This window comes from Chrysochloris asiatica, unplaced genomic scaffold, assembly GCF_000296735.1.
Source record: "Chrysochloris asiatica unplaced genomic scaffold, ChrAsi1.0 scaffold00029, whole genome shotgun sequence".
Taxonomy (NCBI): Eukaryota; Metazoa; Chordata; class Mammalia; order Afrosoricida; family Chrysochloridae; genus Chrysochloris; species Chrysochloris asiatica.
Window position 1 is genome coordinate 2,451,227 of NW_006408547.1, and position 23,856 is coordinate 2,475,082.

The 23,856-nt window shown below is 39.1% G+C and overlaps 1 protein-coding gene across 1 annotated transcript in view; it reads right to left on the minus strand.

The window, feature by feature from the left end:
- NALCN (sodium leak channel, non-selective) overlaps window positions 1-23,856 on the minus strand; it is a 535,846-nt gene that overhangs the window by 304,826 nt on the left and 207,164 nt on the right. The window contains exon 10 of the mRNA XM_006846666.1: window positions 13,502-13,633. Coding sequence (XP_006846729.1) covers window positions 13,502-13,633 — 132 coding nt within the window. The remainder of the gene's footprint in view (window positions 1-13,501; window positions 13,634-23,856) is intronic.

Below are 23,856 nucleotides of genomic sequence, written 5' to 3' on the forward strand. Positions count from 1 at the left end.
AATATTGGGTCAACATAAAAGAGAAAGGCCTTTGATAAGATGGTTTGTCATAGTGGCTGCTCCAACGGACTCAAATATTACAATCAATTGTGAGGATGGCTCAGACCTGGACAGTTTCTTTCCGTCATAACTGACTCAACAACACCTAATAACATCATGAGCTCTTGAGCAGTGACCAATGAGGGGTGGTAGAGGTACGGTGGTTTTCTGGTAGTAAATGACCTAAAAAGCGCTGGCCCTTTTGTTGAACATTAGGAGGAAGTGGTGCGAGTCGGGACTCCCCAGGAGCTAGTGAAGTCCTTTCCCAACCTTGGACCTGCAAGTCCTTCAGCCTCTAGTGAGGTTCTATTCCGGGCTTACTGAGATCAGGAGACCTCTCCCAGGTCCTCCTTAACTATAAGCAACATACGGGTGATACACTGCCTTTGTAAGAACATTAAAAGAAGTCTGCCTCCTGGGCAGTTGCCCCAAGGAAACAAGGGTGCTCAGTCTTTGCTGCTGCTCCTAACAAGGGGCAATTTCTATCTATCACTGGGTTCTTAGTCCATGCATTACCGTCAGTTCTTGTTCTCTACCCCAAAGCTCTTGGGCCATCTGTTGTTGTTGAGTGCAGCTGAGTCAGTTCCAACTCGTAGCAACCTTGTATAGGTTTCCCAAGAAGCAACTGGTGAGTTTGAGCTGCCAGCTTTGCAGTTCAAACCGGCCTTGCAGTTGAATGCTTACCCTATAGCACCACACCAGGACTCCTTGGGGGAATCTAGGAAAAATTAAATGCAGATCTACCCTGAAGCTTCCACGCATGGGTCTGATTAGCTTTTACATTATCAGAGGGAGAAGCAATGAGCATTCACACTTTCCCTCTTCTTAACATGCATTTTCAGATGTATTTTTCTTTTTTTTAACATAACATGAAGCTTAAACGTATTGATAACAAGATATGATGAAGCTTAGAACTGGACTACCTGTCCCTTTCTCTTATTTCCTCCCACTTCAAAATGCTCACATCTCTTAGATCCTCAGTTGGAGTCAACACATTTAAGACTCAACACAGTCTTAATAGTTTCAGCCTTCTTCTAGAAAATTGGCGTACTCGGCACCACATCCACCCTACTTCTGTCTGAGCTCTGCTTTCCCTGGGCACACAGAGAATCTTTGACCTTCTTGTACTGTATCACTTTGTGGGTTTGGCTCCTGCCACAAATCTTAGATAAAGTTGTGGTGATGCTGCTGTGCCATGGAGTCAGTTCCAACTCATAGCAACCCTGTACAGGATTTTCTGAGGCTGTGAATCTTTATGGGAGCAGAAAGCCTCCTGTTTCTCCTGTGGAGCAGCTGGTAGTTTCGAACTGCTAACCTTGGGGTTAGTAGCCCAATTTGTAACTACTATGCTACCAGAGCTCCATAGGAGTGCAAATCAAGGCAGAGTAATCCAGTGTCATGTGACCTTTCTTACCTATGTTGTTGCTGTTATTAAGTGCCTTTGAGTCCATTCCAACCCATTGTGATTCATGAGTACGCACCATTGACCTTTTGGTCAGAATCCAGGTACTTAACCACTGTGCCACCAAGCTCCTTCAAATACTACACATAAAAACATGTAGAATTTACCTAATTAGTCTACATGGTGTAGTAAGTTATGTTTTGGACTGCTAACAATAAGGTCAGAAGTTCAACTCCACCAGCCAGCCCCTCCATGGGTGAAAGATGAGACTTGCTGCTTCCATAAACATTTATAGCCTCAGAAACCTATACAGGGTCACTATGAGTCAGTACTGATTTGATGGCATACAACCACCACCACCACCAACAACAACAACAATACTATCAGTTATTTGAAACTGTGATTTATTCTGGCATAGAGAAGAACTATGTCAGAAATTAACAGGGGAGTTTAGGAAAATTAAATTAGTTTAAGTGATTACCTGTAATTTTCATATTGATTATGGGTTTTAGGAGCGCTGGTGTGGCGCTGTGGGCGAATGCGCTAGACTGCAAGGTCAATTTGAACTGCAAGGTCGGTGGTTCAAGCTCACCAGGGACTCCTCAGAAACCCTACACAGGGTCTCTATGAGTCAGAACTGACTGGACAGCACTTAACAATGCCACAATGGGGTTTAGCACAGAATTTAAATTCAGAGGCTTATAAGTGTTCAAAAGAATCAGGGTAGAAGCAGTGAAGAGGTCGGCTTGTACTCACCCCTTTTCCCAGGGTGGCATCAAAGTGATTCAGTGAATTCAACCTTTATAGGAAGCAATGAGCCTTGTAAAAGTGAGAAGGTGCTGCTAGGCTGTGTGCAGAAGTTGGTCCATTCTTAGTTTTGGTTGTTAGTGGTGTTTGAGTTGGCTCTGGCTCACAGCACACTGTGTCCAACAAAAGGCCATGCCGCACTGGTATGTGCCTTCCACATGGTCTTTGGCACGTTTAAGTCCATTGTTTTGTAGCCACCATGCACTTTCAGTATCTTCTAACTTAGGGGGCTCCTAGCACTACAATGAATGCTATTTCATTGTGATCCAAAGGGTTTTCTTTGGCTAATTTGGGGGGGGTGGGGAATCACCAGTCCTTTCTTGCTAATCTTCATCTGGAAGCTCCACTGAAAACTGTCCCCCACAGGTGATCCGGCTGGTATTTGAAATAACATTGGTGCAGCTTGCAGCATCATAACAATATGCAAGCCACTACAGCATACCATGAGAGAAGGAGAGTGGTTATTCAGAGTAATTGTTGGTAAATGAGTTTCAGTCGGTTCAGACTTACAATGACTCTGTATAGGGCTCTGAGGAGTGGTTGGTGGGTTAGAACTCTTTTCCTACAGCACCACACTAGGTGGTTGATAGGCTTGGCTGCTAACCCAGAGGTCAGGGATTCAAATCCACCAAGTGTTTCACTGGGGACAGATGAGGCTGTCTGCTCCTATAAAGATTTATAGTCTCAGAAATCCTATAAAGGGTCACTATGAGTTGGAATGAACTCAGTGGTCATGGTTTGTTTAAGGGACCTTTAAAAATACTTCTTTTTTATTCCTCTTCAATGGAATTTTAATATCACAGATATATTGTGTATTAGTTTATATGCTCTGCATATCTATGTCTGCTTTATTCACAAAAATATTAAAGGTTAATTTTTCCCTCTCCAAACAAACTTATACCCCTTGGGAAGTGTTTTCATTGCCCTCCTCAGCTACCCTGCCTTGAGAATGCAGGTTCTACAGATATATATAGTTTGATGTCAACAGAGCAGATTTTAACTAATATTAGGAGATCTACGAGTTTAATGAGTCCTGGTGTGGCGCTGTGGCTTAATGCACCAGACTGCAAAGTCCTTTGAACTGCAAGGTCGGTGGTTCAAGCTCACCAACTGTTCCTCGGAAACCCTATACAGGGTCACTATGGGTCGGAACCAACTAGACTGTACTTCACAACAACAATGAGTTGTTTGGAGTCCTGGTGTAGCACTGTAGGATAAACACTTGACTGTCACCCTTAAGGTTGGCCATTCAAACTCACCAGCCACTCCTGGGAAACCCTATACAAGGTTACTCTGAATCAGAACTGACTCAACAACATGTAACAACAACTACATAAGTTGTTTGGAGTCCTGGTGTGGCGCTGTAGGATAAGCGCTGGACTGAAAGAATGGTTTGAACCACAAGATCAGCTGTTCAAACCTACCAGCTACTCATTGGAAACCCTTTATTGAGTCACTATGAACCAACTGACTCAACAGCACTTAACAATAACAATGAGTTCTTTAAACATCACATTTTATTATTTCCATAATTCTCAAGGCAATTGCTATTTATTATACACTAGAACTGACGGCCTTTTTCTCAAGAAAATTCTCAATAATAAAATGCAGAGTTCAAAAACTAAAGGACTTATTGCTCTAAGAATTGGTATAATATTTGCTCTCAGAACAATATGTCATTTTTGAAAATACATTTTTTTTTTAAGTGATACACTTGGGAAATTAATTTAAAATGCTTATTTTCCAAAAAACTTGTAATTGGATTTCTGAGACCAGCGAGTGAAAAAACAAGACATCTGAACCTTAGGATAAAAAGAACTGAATTGAAAATGGCATATTTAGTATAAATGGAACAATGGAAATGTGCTGCCCTTTTAATTCAATGAATAATGTATGAACATTTATAGATGACAAGTCATGAAGGAGGTGATGGTCCCATGCAGGGATCTGAAGATAACATTGTAAATGGGACAGCCACATGTAGAAACATATTGAAATCTATTCTCCAAGACTGACATTGCAATCTCTAGCTCATACTTTCAGAGAGGCACTGTGGACATTAACAAGGATATAAACACATATCACAAAAGAAGATTACAACACAAAACTTACAGGAAATGCAATTCATTTAGAGGAATAGGCAGCCCTATTCCTCTAAATGAAATTCATATCCAGTAATTACAAAATAGCTGTCTGCTCTTTTGGGTCGCTATGAGTTGGAACTGATTCAATAGCACTTTAACAACAATTATAAAACACATAGTTAATTGTATCATCCCAGATGTAGCTGTTAATTACCTACTCTTAGTGCACAGTGTACCATCAATATTCTATACAATTAAAAAACAGACATTTGAGGAGAATGGTTAAATAGTCTAAACTAGTCCTGGTGTGGCACTTTGGGTTAATGCGCTAGACTGAAAGGTCACTCTGAACCTCAAGATCAGTGGTTCAAGCTCACCAGATGCTCTTGGGAAGCCCTATACAAGGTCACTATGTGTCAGAATCAACTCGATGGCACTTAACAACAACAACAGCAACAATCATTACTGCATTATTTTTAACCTAACAAGACACTTCTTCAATCCTTTAGAAACTCAAAAAAGTATTTCCAAAAGAAATCTATTTAATTAAAGTTTCCCAGAATGTGAAATTAAATTTAATGATAATGTCAAAGACCTGTTGCTACGACAAGATGAGTTACTTTCTTCATTTGGTCATTTCTTGTGATTAATGAACTCACATATAGTGTCTGATTTTGTTGGAAGTAAAATAAATGGTTCTCTGACTTACATTCATTTTTACAAAGATCATAAAACCAAATGGCTTCAGAAATTACTTTTATAGAAAAGGCAGCTTCTTGTTAAGATGACAAAGTGAATTCATGCTTATGTAAGTTCTTCTACTCCAAACATATTGTTGTTGTTAAGTGCCTTTGATCCGACACATAGCAACCTAGTATAGGGTTTTCAAGGAGCAGCTGGTGAGTTTGAACTGCTAACCTTGCGGTTCAACCGACCTTGTAGTCCAGCACCTTAACCCACAATGCCATACCAGGACTCCCAAAACACATAGCTATCACAGAAGAGAGAGAGAGAGAGAGAGAGAGAGAGAGAGAGAGAGAGAGAGAGAGAGAGAGAGGCTGAGAAAGGAGAGAAAGGAGGCTGAGGTCTGTCCCATGACTTTATAGGAAGCTACATGCCTAGGAAGATGGAGTGACAAATATCACCTTTAAAGAAGTATTGAAAAAGCTCCCTTCTGGAATGGTAACAAGAGATATGATATTTCCAAAGTCACAGGAAGCCAGCAGCTTTGAAATGATATTAAAAGAGTCTGGTTGGAGGACCCATGATATGGGTAGAGTCAACTATACCGATGCAACATTAAGAATTTAGGGGTGATCAGATAGGGAGAGAGAGAGAAAAGCATAGCCTCCCATGCAAATGAGCCTGCAAGTAGGAAACCTACAAGGCATGAAGAATCTAATGTTACAAAAAAGAATGAAAAAAACCCAGAATATGAAATAAATCTGAATATAAGATGAATGTACAAAAATCAACAGCAACCCTATGTTACCAATAACCAACTAAAATGTAACAGATACTATTCATCAAAGAAGCTTTAGGACATCTAGTACCGCGCCTAACAATAGGTGTGTAACACCTACGGAGGAAACTTGGAAGCATTTAAAATGTGCAAGAAGTCATGATTAATGGAGGAAGCAGGTGCAGAGGTGGGAGCATGCTGCAGCACACCCGTCTGACCTGACTTATGGTTGGCTGGTGAGTTTGAACCACCAACCTTGTGGTTCAAATCATCCTTGTAGTCCAGTGCTCATTGCACAGTGCCATACCAGGACTCCAGCATCAGAGGGGCACCAAATGGCCACAGAATGGTTATGGGGCATTTCCAGAGAATCAGTTATTATTTTTTTAAATATCCCTATTTCTAGTTAAAATAACATAACCATTTTTTGGATGTAGTTTGCATGTATCAATATGTTTACAAAGCTAAAATCTACGATAATTTACTTTTTAAATCTTCTAAGGCATTACAGTAAGAGCACTTTGAATAATGATGTTTTGGTCCCCAAGCACTACAATCATGCGCTATGAGTTTTGTTACTGTGATGTTTTTACAATCGCTGATTTTGTCAAATTTTCTGGTGTTTTAGCAACTCTACTGTAGTATTTGTGAAGCTATCTAAATAACTTTATTGAGAATGGAGTAATAATTTAAGGAAAAGATGGGGAGAAATCAAGGAAGACTTTCTCTTGGTTACCAATAATATAACAAATAATGTAAATCGATGAAGAAGCATCAATTTTGTTGTTAGTATTCATATAATCTAAGAAATAATTTATTGAAGCAATTTGCCACTTATTTACAATAAAAATACCTTATCTTATTCTATGTTTAAGCCTCATGGATAAACATTACTAAGGATTCTGTGTGGCCTGGTGCACGAGGAGGCCCATGGGGGAGGGCCTGCCACCAGGAGTTTCTTGTGACCCCACTGAGGAATGTCCTTAATATCAGTTACATCTCATTAGCAAAATCCATTGATTTTCTTAATATAGAACAAGAAGAGCAAATCCAAGAATAGATTTTGAAAATCTGAAAGTTGTTAATGTCAGTAAACTTGGTCTCACAGATATCAAAGCATCAGGTACAAAGGAGTTTCATAAAAAATACTATTTCATTCAATATAGTATCAACTAAAGGTTTGATCCAAGTGTATGGCATTTGAAGTGTATGGCAGTACACTTGGAAAACTTACACAGGGTTGCTATGGGTCAGAACGACTCGAGCAGCATTAAACAACAACATCAACTACATTGTTAATGAGGAGCTGTAGACTGCTAACTGCAAGGTTGGCTATTCAGAACCACCAGCCACTTCTTAGAAACCCTATACACTGTCGCTATGAGTCAGAACCGACTCAACAGCACTTAACAACAATAACTGTGTGCATTCTTTATATATCTATAGATAGATAGATAGATAGATAGATAGATAGATAGATAGATAGATAGATAGATAGACAGATAGTGTGTGCATGTCATTTTAAGGCACTCTGGTGCGTAGTGGTTAGGACTCAGGAAGTACAAGGTTGCTGTGAGTTGAAATCAACTTGATGGCAGTTAACAACAACAACATATAGACCTAAGGAGCCCTGATGGTTCTGCAGATTAGTCTCTGGCTGCTAACAGCAAGGTCAGAAGTTCAAATCCACCACTTTCTCCAAGGGAATTAAATGAGGCTATACGAATCGGGCTGCGAACCTTAAGGTCAGCGGTTCGAAACTACCAGCCGCTCCACGGGAGAAAGATGAGGCTTTCTACTCCCGTAAGGATTTACACCCTCGGAAACCCGGTACAGGGTCGCTATGGGTCGGAACCGACTCGACGGCACCTAACAACAACAACAAATCTGCTCCAGTTAGATTTACAGTCACAGAAAGCCCATATAGGGTCTTTATAAATTGGAATTCACTCTGGGGCAGTGGGTGTAGGTTTTGGTTTTTATAGTTGTTTGTACAGCACTATTCTGATAAAATTTTTTAATGCACAAACTAATGATATACTTAACATATAGCTATAAAACATAAATATTATTCAAGCTTTATTACTCATAATTTTAAAAACTGAGAATATATATTTTTAAATGTACTGTCTGCTACAAGATACAATTTTCTATATAGTATTAACAATATATTTTCTCAGATCAAACTGAAAACTCTTATAAAAGAAAATTTTTAATGTTATATATGGCCTAGAAAATAAATTCTTTTTTCCTGTTTCTTCATGAATTTTAAATTCAGGTTAATTAATCAAAATTCTAGCTTCAAAATAAAAACTAAGCAATATAATTTATGCTTAAAGCTTTTTGTTTTTTTCTTTCTTAAGCCTCCAAAATTTAATTCCTAATGGGTAGAATGATTTATTTTGGATTTTCTAAAAAAATTAATTCAGGAATATGTGGGAAGTAAGAAATTACGTCTCTAAAAGCCCATAATCTTTTGTGGTGTATTTAAAAAATAAATCTTTTAAAAATATTACATAATGTAACTGTCTTAATACTGTATCATTAAAATTCATTAACATTATTTGCTGTTCTTTTAGCTCTTTTGAGGATTAAATGAGATAATGAATTCCTTCAAAGCACTTATGGTAGGAGCTCAGGAAATGGGAGTTATTGCTGTTGTTAACATTAACATATTTGAATTGCACACATCATGATACTAGTTGGCATGATCCTTATTTCTACAGCTTAAACCAAGATCCAGCCAGCAGCCTGTTTTTGTAAACAGAATTTCAATGGAACACAACTGCTTTCATATAAGAACAGACAGGAAGTGGATAGCCTGTAAAGTCTAAATGCGCATTAACTTACTTGTAAAAAAAATTTTGCCTACCCCTGACTTAAACCGTCTTTGTTAACTTTTTAAAATCACTTTGAATAATATATAAGATCCTAAAACAAAGAGTAGTGATAAGGTAATTTGAATGAAAACTAAGCATATTTTGGGAAATACAAACTGCCAAAATCAGTCAGTAGAAGTGAAACAAATTCTGAATGCTTACATAGTCTGATATTAAACTGAAGTTTATATATGGTTGTTTAAGGGAACTAAACCATTGCTACTTAGTTTAGTAAAGTTAAATTTATTTATAATGCTTCATGAAGAGGGTAATAGTTATTGAACGCATAAATGGATTCTAGGAGTCCCGGTGTGGTGCCGCAGGATGAAGCACTGGGATGCAAGGTTGACTTGAACTGCAAGGTACGTGGTTCAAACCCACTAGCCATTCATCAGAAATCCTACTCAGGGTCACTGTGGGTTGGAATTGAGTTGACGACACTTAACAACAACAAAATGTATACTCTGAGTTTTTTTTGTTTTGTTTTTTTTACAATCTTGTCTTTCTGTCTTTTTCAACTACAATATTAAGAAAAAGAAAGGGAATATGACAAAGATATCTCCATTAGTCCTGAACTCTCCTAATATTTTAAAATCACTCTACAACATTAAGTTATTTGACATTGTGTTGAAATTTGGTTGGCAGTTCCTTGACATGCCTGCTTTCACTTGATCCTCATGTGTAAGCCACTTACATCCACAGAGCTCTCTAGATTAATAACATTCAAAAATTATTCTGGAATTGTGCAATTCTGATCCTTCTTTGGTTATGATGTCTTTTATCACTTCTATAGTCTGTTCTTTGATTAAAGTCTCCTAATCCCATTGTTTTGGAGTCCTGGTGTGGCGCTGTGGGCTAATGTGTCAGACTGCAAAATCACTTGAAACTACAAGATCGGTGGTTCAAGCTCACCAGTTTCTCCTTGGAAACCCTATAAAGGGTCACTATGGGTCGGAATCCACTCAAGGGCACTTAACAACAACAACAATCCCATTGTTTTAGCTGTGTTTCCTCTTATTCTCACTTTTCCCTATGTAATCTAGTTTTCATCTCTTGACAATTTGACAACTGTGGCTGTGCAGTTTTCAGCCATCCTCCAACATATTCCTAGTGATCTATTATCCGGAAGAAAGTCCCTGACAGGAAAATGTACGCAGGCGTGCGACCTGCCATGCTACAGTTCCATCTCTCTGTTAAGAACCCATAGCGTGCCTCTCTCTTTAAAGGCTCTTACCACATGCAGGTCAAATTGCTACAAAATTATTACTACAGTGCTTTAATGCTCTTGGTCCCTGTTGAAGGCAGAGACTGGGGGCAGGGTGCTCTGGGCTATGTGTATTCCAAGTGAGGAAGTAGCATGTTAGTCACCTCATGAATCTCTTTCCTCTTAATGAACCTGTCCACAAAGGAAGATAATTTCAAGAACTGATTCAGCACGTGATCATTTCGGGTCCATCCACAAACTAACTTCCTCTATACTTACAGAGCAATTTGAGAAGATGAGGTACAGCTAAGAGAGAGTGGCAGAGAAGAACCTGGATGATTGGCTTAATCTCTCTGAACCTCAGTTTCCTTATCTGTAAAACTGGGATGATAACATCTGTAAGGGACTGGTGAGAATCAGAAATAATGTATATGAAGTAGTGTATAGGCCATACACTGATGGATCACTCAGTCTGTGGAAGTGATTATGGTCACTATTAGCAAAGTCGTTTAATTGGATTCACCCTCTCAGTGTATTTTATTCACTTCTAAGATACCAACTCTCACACACGTCCATAGCCCAATGAGTTTCCAGCCTTTAGCTCTAGTCCTGGCTTCTGAGTCTCAGAGGTGGAGCTCTAACTGCCAAGTAGAGAATATTTCCCAGACATTCTTGTTGAAATAGCACCTGCTTATCACAAGCCGAAAGGTTTTCTCTCCCCTACCCTTTCCCACAAAGACTCCTGATGTGGTGCTGTAGGATCAGCACTGGACTTTGAACCACAAAGTCAGCAGTTTAAACCCACCAGGTACTCTCCTCAGAAATCTTACACAGGGTAGCTGTGAGTCAGAACTGACTCAATGGCACTTACTAACAACCGCAACCCATTCCCACATAGGATTCAGGCTTCTCCTGAATTCCAGAAACCTGTGGATCAGTGGTAGGGAATGTCTGGCCCATGGATCTTGTAAGGCCTGTAAAAATCATTTGGTTGGCCCTTGCCAAGGCAACTGCAGTTCCAGCCATCACATTAGGGGTAACGAGTTCATTAAATGTTTGACCAAATATGGCAGGCTAATTTTTAAGTTGATTATTTTATATGGCCAGCAAATGATATAAATTTTGGCAGAAAATGGCTCTCTACCCCAGCTGTAGACCACCTGAGAATACACCTCTCTTTGTCCTCTCCAATTCACTCATTCATTCTATTTAAAAAAAAATAAAAATTCTTTTGAAGGATCCTTTCTACACCAACCCACTATCCCTATATTCAAAATTGGGCCCAAACAGCTTCCTTGAAAAGCAACCTTTGACTCTTTGACTGAATTTGGTCAGTTTCTTCTCTTCTTCCAGTTGTCTCTATTACAGTTTTCATGAAGTTGCTTAACACATAACCCTAGATTATATATGAACATGGAGACCTGGTGTGGTGCTATGGATAAGCACTGGACTTTTACTAGCAAGGTCGGTGGTTCAAACCTACCAGCTGTTCCTCAGAAACTCTATACAGGGTCCCTATGACTCAATACCAACTAGATGGCATTTATCAGCATAAATTTATAATGTCCAAATTCAGCTGGCTCTTCCACATGGCATTTGATGCATCTCTGATGAACTCTTTCGGAATTTTCCACAGTAAGTATTTCCTATCGCCTTCAGCTTCCTCCTTCATTGTCTTTTCAGGCTGCAGGTTGGCCTCCTTTTCCACTTCCCAGGAAACTTACCAGCAAATATTGCATCGGTCCATGTTTCACTGTGCTTCTAATGCCAGAGGTTTCCATTCTTTCTTTACTGGCCTTATAGCAAAATTATACTCACTCTTGTGTGGTCCTGGTGTGGCACTGTAGGATACGCACTGCACTGCTAACTACAAGGTTGCAAGTTCAAACCTACTAGCCACTCCTTGAAAATGCTATAAAGGGTAGCTATGAATCAGAACCAGCCCAATTACACAGAACAAAAACATATTGGGTTGGCTTTAATTTTTTCCCATAAAACCTGTCTTCAGTTCTCCATAACATAAAAACCTTGCTATTGTTTACTGTCTATGTTACATGTCTACTTCCATGTTACCGGTCTTTGTGGTATCAATTCTGATTCACGACAACACATGTGTGTCAAAGTAGAAATGTGCTCCAACCGTTTTCAATGGTTGATTTTATGAAGCAAAATTACCAAACATTTCTTACTGGGTACTTCTGATTGGACTTACATCTTCAACCTTTAATTTACGGACTGAGTGCTTAACTGTTTGCACCACCCAGAAACTCCAAGCTCCATAATGTTTGTTGTTATGTGATGTGACCTTCTAGTGTTTCTCAGAGCAGCTGGTGGGTTTCAACAGTCAACCTTGTGGTTACCAGTCCAGTGCTGATCTGACATATCAGGTAGCAATTAGGCATCGTCACTTCATGGAGATTTGACTCAGGTAAAAGTTTAGTATTAATTATTGTGTTCAGGAAGCAAGCCTCCATGAAGAGGGGAATTTGCAAATGACTCCCTACATTTTGCTTACATATACATAGTGTTTATATTCTATAGGTACATGCAGTTGATTCATTTTCTGAAAAGTCTGTATGTGAGTGGATTGAATTTTTATTAACCAAATCCATTTTTTAAATGCACTGGAAACATTCTGGGTAGATAAGAACTCAACTAGATGGTAAGTTGATTTTTTATATGAAAATGCTTTTGTAATAAAAATAACTAAATTTCACTTTTTCTGCTTTTAAATGTACTTTTGCATATATTGAATCCCTTGTAGTATAGCACAGCTGAGTATGTGTGCCTAGCTCAAGTGATGAGTGGAGGATCTAAATGTCAATTTTTTTCATAATATGTAACCATATTTGTCCATTGAATTCTGAAATATATTTTACACACTTTTCCCCAATTACAGAAAAAACAAGAACAAAAAACAGGTCTCTGGACCTCATTAAAAATACGTAAGAATTCCATATCAACAAAGTTTATCAACAAATATTTTTCCCAAACTACACTATAGTGTGTATGAAGCTGACTCACAGCGAAATTGTATAGGGTTTCCAAGGCTGTAAATCTTCGTGGAAACAAAAAGCCTCATCTTTCTCCCTAGGAGCAACTAGTAGGCTCGAACCACAGACCTTGTGGTTCGTATCCAGCGCTTATCATATGGAGCCACTGCCCTCTTGTGTTTGCTTGGATCTGGTGAAAAACAGGCTTGAGCACCAAGAGAAGCAAAGAGGAGAAGGAGAAGTGGAGGAGATAGCAATTCAGTGAACAAGGATTACCTTGGTGATGTGACCTACTGGGGGGAAGATGACTGAAGCCCTAGTGGCAGGGAATGGGTCAGGAAACAGAAGAGCTGCTTAAAAAGTAGGCAGTGCGTCAGCTGTGGTTTCCATCAAGCTGTTGTTGTTGTTAGGTGCCATCGAGTCAGTACTGACTCATACTTACCTGAGGCACAGTAGAACAAAATTCAGCCCTGTCATGCAAACTAATCTCACAATCGTTGCTATGCTTGAGCCCATGGCTGCTACCACTGTGTCAATCCAGCTCACACAGAAATTAATTTTCACGCAGATAGCAGGCACTGCCTGTTCTCCTTTACCTTGAGAGGTGATCTGTGCTTAGGAAATTGCTTACCTCGGCAAGATAAAACTCGTCATACTGTCGTCTGAAGTTCTCACCCTTGTAGTAGTTGCTGGCAGCGACAATCACGTCCACGGTCACCATGCTCAGGATAAACATGTGGAAAACTGATGACCGCATCATTTTCTGAGGACGAAAAACAGATAAACTCCTAACCAGAATACAAACCTCATGATTACACATCATCAGTGCACTGAGGCCCTGATCTATAACATGTCTGTAATATGCTGATGTGAAAAACGCTGTTTCTAAGATAACTTGATGAATGTCTCTTACTGCTGAATAATGCAAGCAAAGGCATCCTTTTATTCAGGAAGTTAAAATATGATTGGGAAGATGGTTTCAGAAACTTGGTTAAAAATGGAAAATAAAATTTCCTTGGCGTGTGCATAACTTCAATTTTAAGTTTCATTGGCTGAGTTTGCAATTTTTATGCTTAATTCTGACTGTAGAAAGAAATGATTTTTTTTTAAATGTGTATATCAAGAAACAAGTATTGCTGTGTTAGGAAAGGAGGCTACTGTGGATGAAAATAATTTTTGAGACCGTCTGAAACCTTCTAGAAAAGCAGAACAGATCTAAGATGTATTCAGTTGTTGTTTTATTATTCTCAAAAATATTTATTGAAAATTACACAAAAACTAATAATAGCTCATGGCGTCCTAGTGGCTAAGTGTTCATCTGTTAACTGAAAGTTTAGAAGTTCAAAACCACCATTTGCTCTGTGGGAGATGGCCATGACGGTCAGCTTCCATAAAGACTACAACCTTGGAAACTCTATGTTATTGTTGCTGTTAAGTACCATCGAGTCAGTTCCAACCCATAGCAACCATGTATGGTATTTTCAAGGAGCAGCTGGTGAACCTGAACCACCAACCTTGTGATTCAAAGAGACTTTGCAGTCCAGTGCATTAGCTCAGAGAGCCACACCAGGACTCCCTATAGGACAGTTCTACTCTACCCTATGGACACTATGAGTCAGAATCAATTGAACTGAACACAAAAACAATAAAATCAATTGAACTGAACACAAAAACATAAATGTCAGTTCAAAACTGACATTTATATTGTTCTTGAAGTCTTGGTGTAGTGCTAAACACTTGACTGCTAGCCACAAGGTTAGTGGTTCAAACCCACAAGCTGTTACTTGGAAACCCTATACAGGGTTGTTGTGAGTCAGAACTGACTCTATGGCACACACCAACAACAACACATAACTATTCTTACTATATGCTGCTCCAGATGCCTTACATAAATCAACTAATTTAATATACCTGTTCCACCTGCCTTACATAAATTAACTAATTTAATATACCTACTTCTCACAAGACTTTTTTCAAAGCGTTGAAGAGCAAAGATGTCAGCTTGGAGACTAAAGTGCGCCTGACTCAAGCCGTGGTATTTCAATAACCTCATATGCATGCAAAAGCTAGACAGTGAATAAGGAAGACCGTAGAAGAATTGATGCTTTTGAGTTATGGTGTTAGAGGAGAATATTGAAAGTGCCATGGGCTGCCAAAAGAACCAACAGATCTGTGTTGGAAGAAGTGCAGCCAGAGTGCTACTTGGAGGTCAGGATGGCCAAACTTCATCTCTCATAATTTGGACATATTGTCAGGTGGGACCAGTCAGTGGAGAAGGATATCATGTTTGGTAGAGTGGAGGGTCAGAGAAAAAGAGGAAGACCCCCCAGTGAGATGGATTGGCAAAGTGGTAGCATCAATGGGCTCAAGCTTGGCAATGATAATGAAGTTGGCCCAGGATCGGGCAGTGTTTTATTCTGCTATGCATAAAGTCACTATGAGTCGGTACTGACTCAATGGTACTTAACAACAACAACAACAACTTCTCACTTAGGTGTCCTGGTGTGGTGCCGTAGGATAAGCTATGGATTGCAAGATCTGTTTGAACTACAAGGTGGTGGTCCAAATTCACCAGCCGCTACTCAGAAACCCTATACAGGGATGCTATGAGTTGGAACCAACTTGATGGTTCTTAACAATAACATCACTTCTCAGTTACTGACATAGTTAGGATCCATGTGAAAATAAGTGTTATATAAAAATGGAGGATGGCTATATTATTACATAATTGCCAAATTATACCATTATAAACATTCAAAACCACTGGGTATCTTGGCTCAGCCAAGATGACACAAAACCTTACCATCACAGTCAGTATTACTTTAGCCTTGCACCTCAGACTTTAGTACGGACATATGTATGTCATTAATGTACAAAATATATAAATAATAGATTTTTTACTATTGTCATCCTATGAAATGTTGAATAATGAGTTTGTCAATAAGTGAGGAGTAGATGTGTTCATAGGAGTGTGGTGGCTTTGTAGGATAAGCACTCGACTACGAATCACAAGGTCGATGGTTCAAGCCCATCAGTCGCTCCAAGGGAGAAAGGTGAGGCTTTCTGCTCCCACAACGATTTACCATCTTGGAAGCCCTACAAAGTTGCTGTAACTCAATGACACTTAAGAAAAAACAACAGCAGATGTGTTCATAGTAGCTGTAGGGTGTTATTCTAGTATTACAGATGAAGGAACTGAGACTCATAGGAATTAAATAACCACCCCAATGTTACACAATCTTTTAGAGTGAAACCATATTCAAGACTGAAGTCTGGTCCAAGTGTCCTGCCTAGCATGAGGTGGGCATAATCACCTATTCAAAAATAGTGAATGTTTTTACAATTGCTACTATGTATTGTCACCATTCATCATTTATTGTACTGTGGTGGCTTACAGAATATTATGATGCTTAAAGCTAGACCACCAGTATCTTAAAATGCCAGCAACGTCACTCATGGTTGATAGGTCTTCTTGTAACTTCCAAACTACGAAAGAGTAGGGAGAAAGGCCTGGTAATTTTCTTCAGAGATTAGTCAATGAAAACTTCATGGATCACAACAGTCCTGGAAGATTAGTCCCCTCAGGTGGAAGGTACCCGAATTGCACAGCAGCTGCTAATGTGAACTTGAGCATAGCAATAATGAGGAAGTCTGAGTAGAGCTTGGCAGCATCGGTTCTGTTGTCCGTGGGGTCACCACAAATCAGAGATGACTCAGCTGCCACCACCACCACTACAACAACCATCTTCAACAAGTGTTCAGCTTTTCTCAGCACTTATGGACAAGTAACCTTACAATCAAGATGGCAGATTGGGTAGATGTGCAGTGAGGAGTTCCAACAGCAACAACACAGAATACTGGGCCAAGCAGGGTCAGGGGATGATGCTAGAACTCTGAACCACATATAAGGGAATATTTAGAAGATTGGAAGGTTTACAGCTAGGGTTATTTGTAACAAAATCAAGAAATCCATTGCTTTTTAATTCAAGATACTCAGCTATTCCCGGAGCCACCATCTTTGGAGAGACCAAGTTGGGGAAGGATCAGAATAGCCATGAATGCCTGACAGAACCTCGGAGATACAGATGTGGACATTCATTTTTTTTCTATCTGTCCACTGGTCTCTCGCTGTCTGCGCACCTTCATTCTGGTGACTAGAGGGGATGCCTGAGTAAATGGACACCCCACGGCCACCAATGGAGGGTTTTACTATGCATGCGCAGAGATCTCCTCAAAATTTAAAGTGACAGTTTCCACTTAAACCCAAACGGCCACCACTTGTCTGTCAGTTTTAATACTGTGGTGGCTTGTGAGTTGCTGTGATTCTGAAAGCTATGCCACCAGTATTTTAAATACCAGCAGGGTCACCTATGTTGGACAGGTTTCAGATGAGCTTCCAGATAAAGACAGACTAGGAAGAAAGTGTGGCAAACTACTTCCAAATCTTTAGTCACCGAAAACCTTATGAATAGCAGAAAAACACTGTCAGATACAGTGCCAGAAAATAAGCTCCTCAGGTTGGAAGGCACTCAAAATGCGACTGGGGAAGAGCTGCCTCCTTACAATAGAGTTGACCATGATGATACGAATGGAGTAAAGCACTGGGAAAAAAGCCCACGGGACCTTCATTTGTTGATAGGGAACAACTCAAAATGTAGAGAAATAGCTGTAAACACCCATTGAAAATCAGACCATGGAATGTACAAAGTATGAATCTGGGAAAATTGGAAGTTGTCAAAAATGAAATGGAATACATAAACATTGATATCTTAGCCATTAGTGAGCTGAAATGGACTGGTATTGGCCATTTGGAATCTGACAATCACATGATTTACTATGTCGGGAATGACAAATTTAAGAGGAATGGTGTTGCATTCATCGTCAAAAAGAACATATCCAAATCAGTCATGAGGTACAATGCTGTATGTGATAGGATAATACCCATGCACCTACAGGGAAGCCTGGTTAATACCACTATTATTCAAATTTATGCAACAAGTACTAAAGCCAGTGAGGATGAAATAGAAGAAGTCTACCAACTTCTTCAATCTGAAATTGATCAAACATGCAATCAAGATATATTGATCATTACTGGCGATTGGAATGCAAGGGTTGGGAGCAAAGAGCAAGGATCAGTAGTTGGAAAATATGGCCTTGGTGATAGAAATGATGCTGGAGAATGCATGATAGAATTCTGCAAAACCAATGATTTGTTCATTTCTTTAGCTAGCATAAAAGATGACTATATACATGGACCTCACCAAATGGAAAAATAGATATCAAATTGACTACATCTGCGGAGAGAGAAGATTGTAAAGCTCCAAATCATCAGTGAAAACAAGACCAGGGGCAGACTGTGGAACAGACCATCAATTACTCATCAAATTCAAACTGAAGCTGAAGAAAATGAAAACAAGTTCAAGAGAGCAAAAATATGACGTTGAATATATCCCACCTGAATTTAGAGATCACCTGAATAACAGATTTGATACATTAAACACTAAAGACTGAAGATCAGAAGAGTTATGTGATGACATCAAGAACATCATGCATGAAGAAAGCAAAAAGTCATTGAGAAGACAAGAAAGAAGGAAAAGGCCAAAATGGATGTCAGAAGAGACACTGAAACTTGCTCTCCAGCATAGAGAAGCTAAAGCAAATGGAAGAAATGAGGTCTAAGAGCTGAGCAGAAACTTTCAAAGATCAGCTCGAGAAGATAAAGCCAAATATTACAACAAAATGTGCAAAGATCTGCAATCAGAAAGCCAAAAAGGAAGAATACGCTCAGCATTTATCAAGCTGGGGGAACAGAAGAAAAAATTCGAGACTTGACTTTTGTTATTGAAAGATTCTCTAGGCAAATTATTGAATGATGCAGAAAGCATCAAGAGAAGATGGATGGAATACACAAAGTCATTGTACCAAAAAGAAATGGTTAATTTTCAACCGTTTCAAGAGGTAGCATATGATCAAGAGCCAATGATAATTAGGAAGTCTAAGGTGCACTGAAGGAATTGGCAAAGAACAAGGCACGAGGAATTGATGGAATAAAAATTGAAATCTTTCAAGAAAGTGAGGCAGCACAGGAGGCACTCACTCATCTTTTCCAAGAAATTTGGAAGACAACTATCTGGCCGACTGATTAGAAGAGATCCCTATTTGTGCCTATTCCAAAGAGAGGTGACCCAACGGAATGCAGAAATCAGACAATCTCTGATATCTCATGTGAGTAAAGTTTTGCTAAAGGTAATACAGAAATGGCTACAATCATATACTGACAGAGAATTTCCAGAGGTTCAAGCCGTATACAGAAGAGGCCATAGAATGAGGGATATCATTGCTGATGTCTGATGGATCTTGGTTGAAAGCAGAGACTATCAGAAAGATATTTACCTGTACTTTATTGACTATACAAAGGCTTTTGATTGTGTGGATCATGACAATCTATGTGTCCATAGCGATGTATGAGTAGTCCGGAACACTTCATTTTGCTCATGAAGAATCTGTTCCTAGACCAAGAGGCAGGTGTTCGAACAGAACATGGGAACACTGAATGGTTTAAATTAAGAAACGTGTATGACAAGGCTGTATTCTTTCATCATACTTATTCAACCTATATGCTGAGCAAATAATCCAAGAAGCTGGGTTCTATGAAAAAAAAAGTGGCATTAGGATTGGAGGAAGATTCATTAACAACCTGCGAAATGCAGATGATACAACCTTACTTGCTGAAAGTGAAGAGGACTACAAACGTTTACTGATGAAGATCCAGGAGCACAACCTTCAGTATGGATTACATCTCAATGTAAAGAAAACAAAAATCCTCACCACTGGACCAATAAACAACATTCTTATCAGTGGAGAAAAGATTAAAGTTGTCAAGGACTTCATTCTTCTTGCGTCAACTATCAACACTCAAGGAAGCAGCAGTCAAGAAATCAAACGACGTATTGCATTAGGCAAATCTGCTGCACAAGACCTTTTTAAAGTGTTGAAGAGCAAAGATGTCAGCTTGAAGACTAAGGTGCGCGTGACCCAAGCCATGGTATTTTCAATAACCTCATATGCATGTGAAAGCTGGACAGTGAATAAGGAAGATTGTAGAAGAATTGATTCCTTTTAGTTACGGTGTTGGAGGAGAATAGTGAAAGTACCGTTGGCTGCCAAAAGAACCAATAGATCCGTTTTGAAAGAAGTGCAGTCAGAGTGCTCCTTAGAGGTCAAATAGGCCAAACTTTGTCTCTCATATTTGGACATATTTTCAGGACGGAGCATTTGCTGGAGAACGATATCATGTTTGGTAAGGTGGAGGGTCAGAGGAAAAGGGGAAGATCCCCAATGAGATGGATTGGTCAAATGGCAGCATGAATGAGTGGCAATAATAGTGAGGTTGGCCCAAGCCTGGGCAGTGTTTTGTTCTGCTGTGCATAAGGTCGCTATGGGTCGGTACCGACTCGATTGCACCTAACAACAACAAAAACAGCCTTACAATCTGATACCACCTGAAGATCCTTTAGTCTTTGCAACTAAAACACCAAACTAAAGTTGACCCTGAGTATAAGATGGGAGAAGGACTGTCATCTGTATGTCTACCTATGGTGTGGTGCTATGGTTTAATGTGTTGGACTGCAAAGTCGTTTTGATCTGCAAGGTTGGCCATTCAACCTCACCAGCCACTCCTCAGATATCCTACACAGGGTTGCGATGGGTCGGAACTGACTTGACAGCTCTTAACAACAACAATAATAACCACAACATGATGCTGACACAGACCTCCTTACAGTGCAGGCATGATTAGTAGCATGTTTCTGAGGCCAAACTGTCTGGGATTAAAAAACAACTCTATTTAGTAACTCTGTAGCCCTGACCAAGTTCCTTCAGCTCTCTGTGCCCCAATTGTGTCATCAGCAAAGTGGAGTACCTATTTCAAAGAGCTGTTAGCAATCTTGGTGGTGGTGGTGGTGGTTATGTACTGTGGAGTTGGTTCTGACTCATAGCGACCTTGCATAGGGTTTCTGAGGTTGTAAATCTTTACAAAAGAAGAAAGCCTCATCTTTCTCCAATGGAACAGCTGGTCGTTTCGAACTGCTGACCTTGAGGTTAGCAGCCTAATTCATGACCACTATGCTACCAGAGCTCCTTGTTATCAATTGTGAGTTAAGAGTTATAAAGTTCTTAGAACAGTGCATGCCACATTATTATTTTCTATAGGTTTGAACCAACTTGACAGCACTTAATTACAATAACAACAACATAGGTTTGCAGTAAAAATAAATGCAACTCTGTGATTCAAATGTTTTCCTGTTTAGGAATGAGGAGTTCATTGCCCAAAGTTAATGAATCCATTATGCTCCATATCTACCTAAGTCCAGAGCCAAGTGTGATAAATAAAAGTGATAAGAGTCTAATAATTTGAAAAATGTCAGAACCATTGGAAAAAGAGATATTACTGAGGCTTCATGTCACTAAGGCTATGAATGCATTCTTATATCCATATGCCATGAGCTTTATTTCATAGGTAATACAAAACCAAATTCCAGAACTGCCAATCAGCATATTTAAATGGTTATCAATTCACTTGCAGAAATTACTGACCTTTTTAATCTAGATATGCAAATCTGTTGGCCAGGTTTTATTCTCATTATAATTTCTATTGTTATGTTGTCCTTCTTGCATTGTGAGAGTTAAAATCCCGTAACTATTATTCCTCTTCTATACTCTTTTCAACATACTGTTCTATTAAAAACATTTCAACTGATTTCCATTTTATCTGCACGACAGAAAAGCCACAACTTTCTCCTTCTATTTTCCTAAGCTGTGAATGTATGTCTTAAGTAAACTATTATTGCTGAAAGGTCCAAACAAAGCTTTTAGGCAAGGCTGTCAAAAACTTTTAAATTGGTTTTGTAACTGTCACAGCTTCATTTTGGTGCTGTCATTATAATTAGGTTGTTTTTTGTCTGAATGTCTATGTATCGCTGTTGGCACAGAGCCATTCTAATAATCACTTACAGTGGGTTTTGATACACTATAATCACCATCGCTTAGCTGGCTTCCCAAGTAAGAACTTTCGTATATTAAATAAGAGTTACAGTGATAAATGTGTGCTAAGTTTAAGTATTAAAGTCAGTAGCTCCAGTTTTAAAGATAGTTAGAGAGACCATTTCAACTTAATTAACCCAACCAATGCCTGAATTTTTCTATCAATATCTTTCATGTAAAACAACTGGCAATATTATATTTAGCCTCAAATTTATATCTGTAGGTTAGCCCAAATTTTCACTTTTCAATGTTTTATTTCCTCATAAAAATGAATGTAAAAATGATAATGTTAACTCAGCGCCACAAAATGTTATATCCCATTTGAGGTATGCCTAATTGCATTATTTAATATTGATGTAGAATATATTTGTCTATATTTAATATCAGACTCTTTAGATCTTATACACATACAATTCTTTAAAGGTTCTTGGAATTGTATTGTTATTTTGGTTTATATATATTTTTAAATCAGAAAGTTTAAATATATTTTTAGTTAGGCTGTTATCCAAGACCTCCTGATTTTCTGAATATAAATGACAATGGGAATTACCATAATGCCAAGGAGAGACTATCACAGAATCCTTCCCATCCATTGCATATATCTATCTCTCTGGTAGCGTAGTGGTTACGAATCGGGCTGCGAACCTTAAGGTCAGCGGTTCGAAACTACCAGCTGCTCCGCGGGAGAAAGATGAGGCTTTCTACTCCCGTAAAGATTTACACCCTCGGAAACCCTGTACAGGGTCGCTATGGGTCGGAACCGACTCGACGGCACTTAACAACAACAACAACAACAATCTCTCTAGAATGCTCTGGAGCTTTACTACTCAAGGGAGCGCCAGCAGCATAGAATCATCTGGAAGCTTGTTAGAAATGCAGGATCTCAGGCTCTCCCCCAGAATGATTTTATCAGTCTGCATCTTCAACAAGGTCCCCAGCTAACTCTGGGGGACCTTGAGTTAAATTAAAAACATTAGTTTTCATTAATGTTTGAGATGCAGTGCTGTCGAAGAGGGTCCTGGTAGCAGGTTGTTCTATTACTGTCATTGACAATGTCACTGAGTCAGTTCCAAATCATAGTGACTCTGTGTAGGGTTTTCAAGAAGTGACTAGTGGGTGTGAACTACCGACCTTGCAGTTAGAAGTCTAGTGCTTATCCTACAGTGCCACAACAGGACTCCTTATTAAGTTCTTACAACTTCATACATGATTTAAAAACTCTGTAATTACTGAAATACAACAAAGTTTGGGGATGTTTAGGCAATAGGTTAGAATACATTAACTCAAAAGCATAGGCAAAAATGGTTGCCTACTTTCTTTCCCCGCTGGACCCCAAGATTCAAAAACAAAAACATCAGCTAAGGCAGCTTTGCTTTATGAAGACCAAAAGTCATGTGTTGGTTATTTCTGTTTGGCGTGCATTTGATAGACACCATCACAGACATCTTCATAGATCAAAACAAATGAGTATATTACAGAAAATCCTTTTATCTACCATGAGCCTACAGTTAATGTTTCATAAACAATGTTAGTTTTTCTGAGTAGTTTCAGTGATGAGCCTGTTAATTAGTCTCTAAGCTACCTTTGTGTTTATTTCTTCTGTGTGTGTATGCTTTGTTGTTACTGTTGTCAAGTGCCATGGAGTCTGTGTTTTTTTTTTTTTTTTTAATATAAATAACATTTTGTAACTTCTTGCTAAAAACAGCTTCCATTACAATCCAAGAATAAAATCCAAGCCTTATTAATACAACTAATGAGGCTCTCCTTAGCCTGGTCCCCAGGTCCTTCAACAAATTTATCCAGTACCACTTTTCCCTTCATTCTCTCATTCTCTCCCTAGCAGCTCTAGGAACTCTGGTGCCCAGAGTGAACTTTAAAGATCAAGTTCCTTCCAGTGTAGAAAATATAGACAAGGTACTGGAAAGATACAGATCAACATAATCT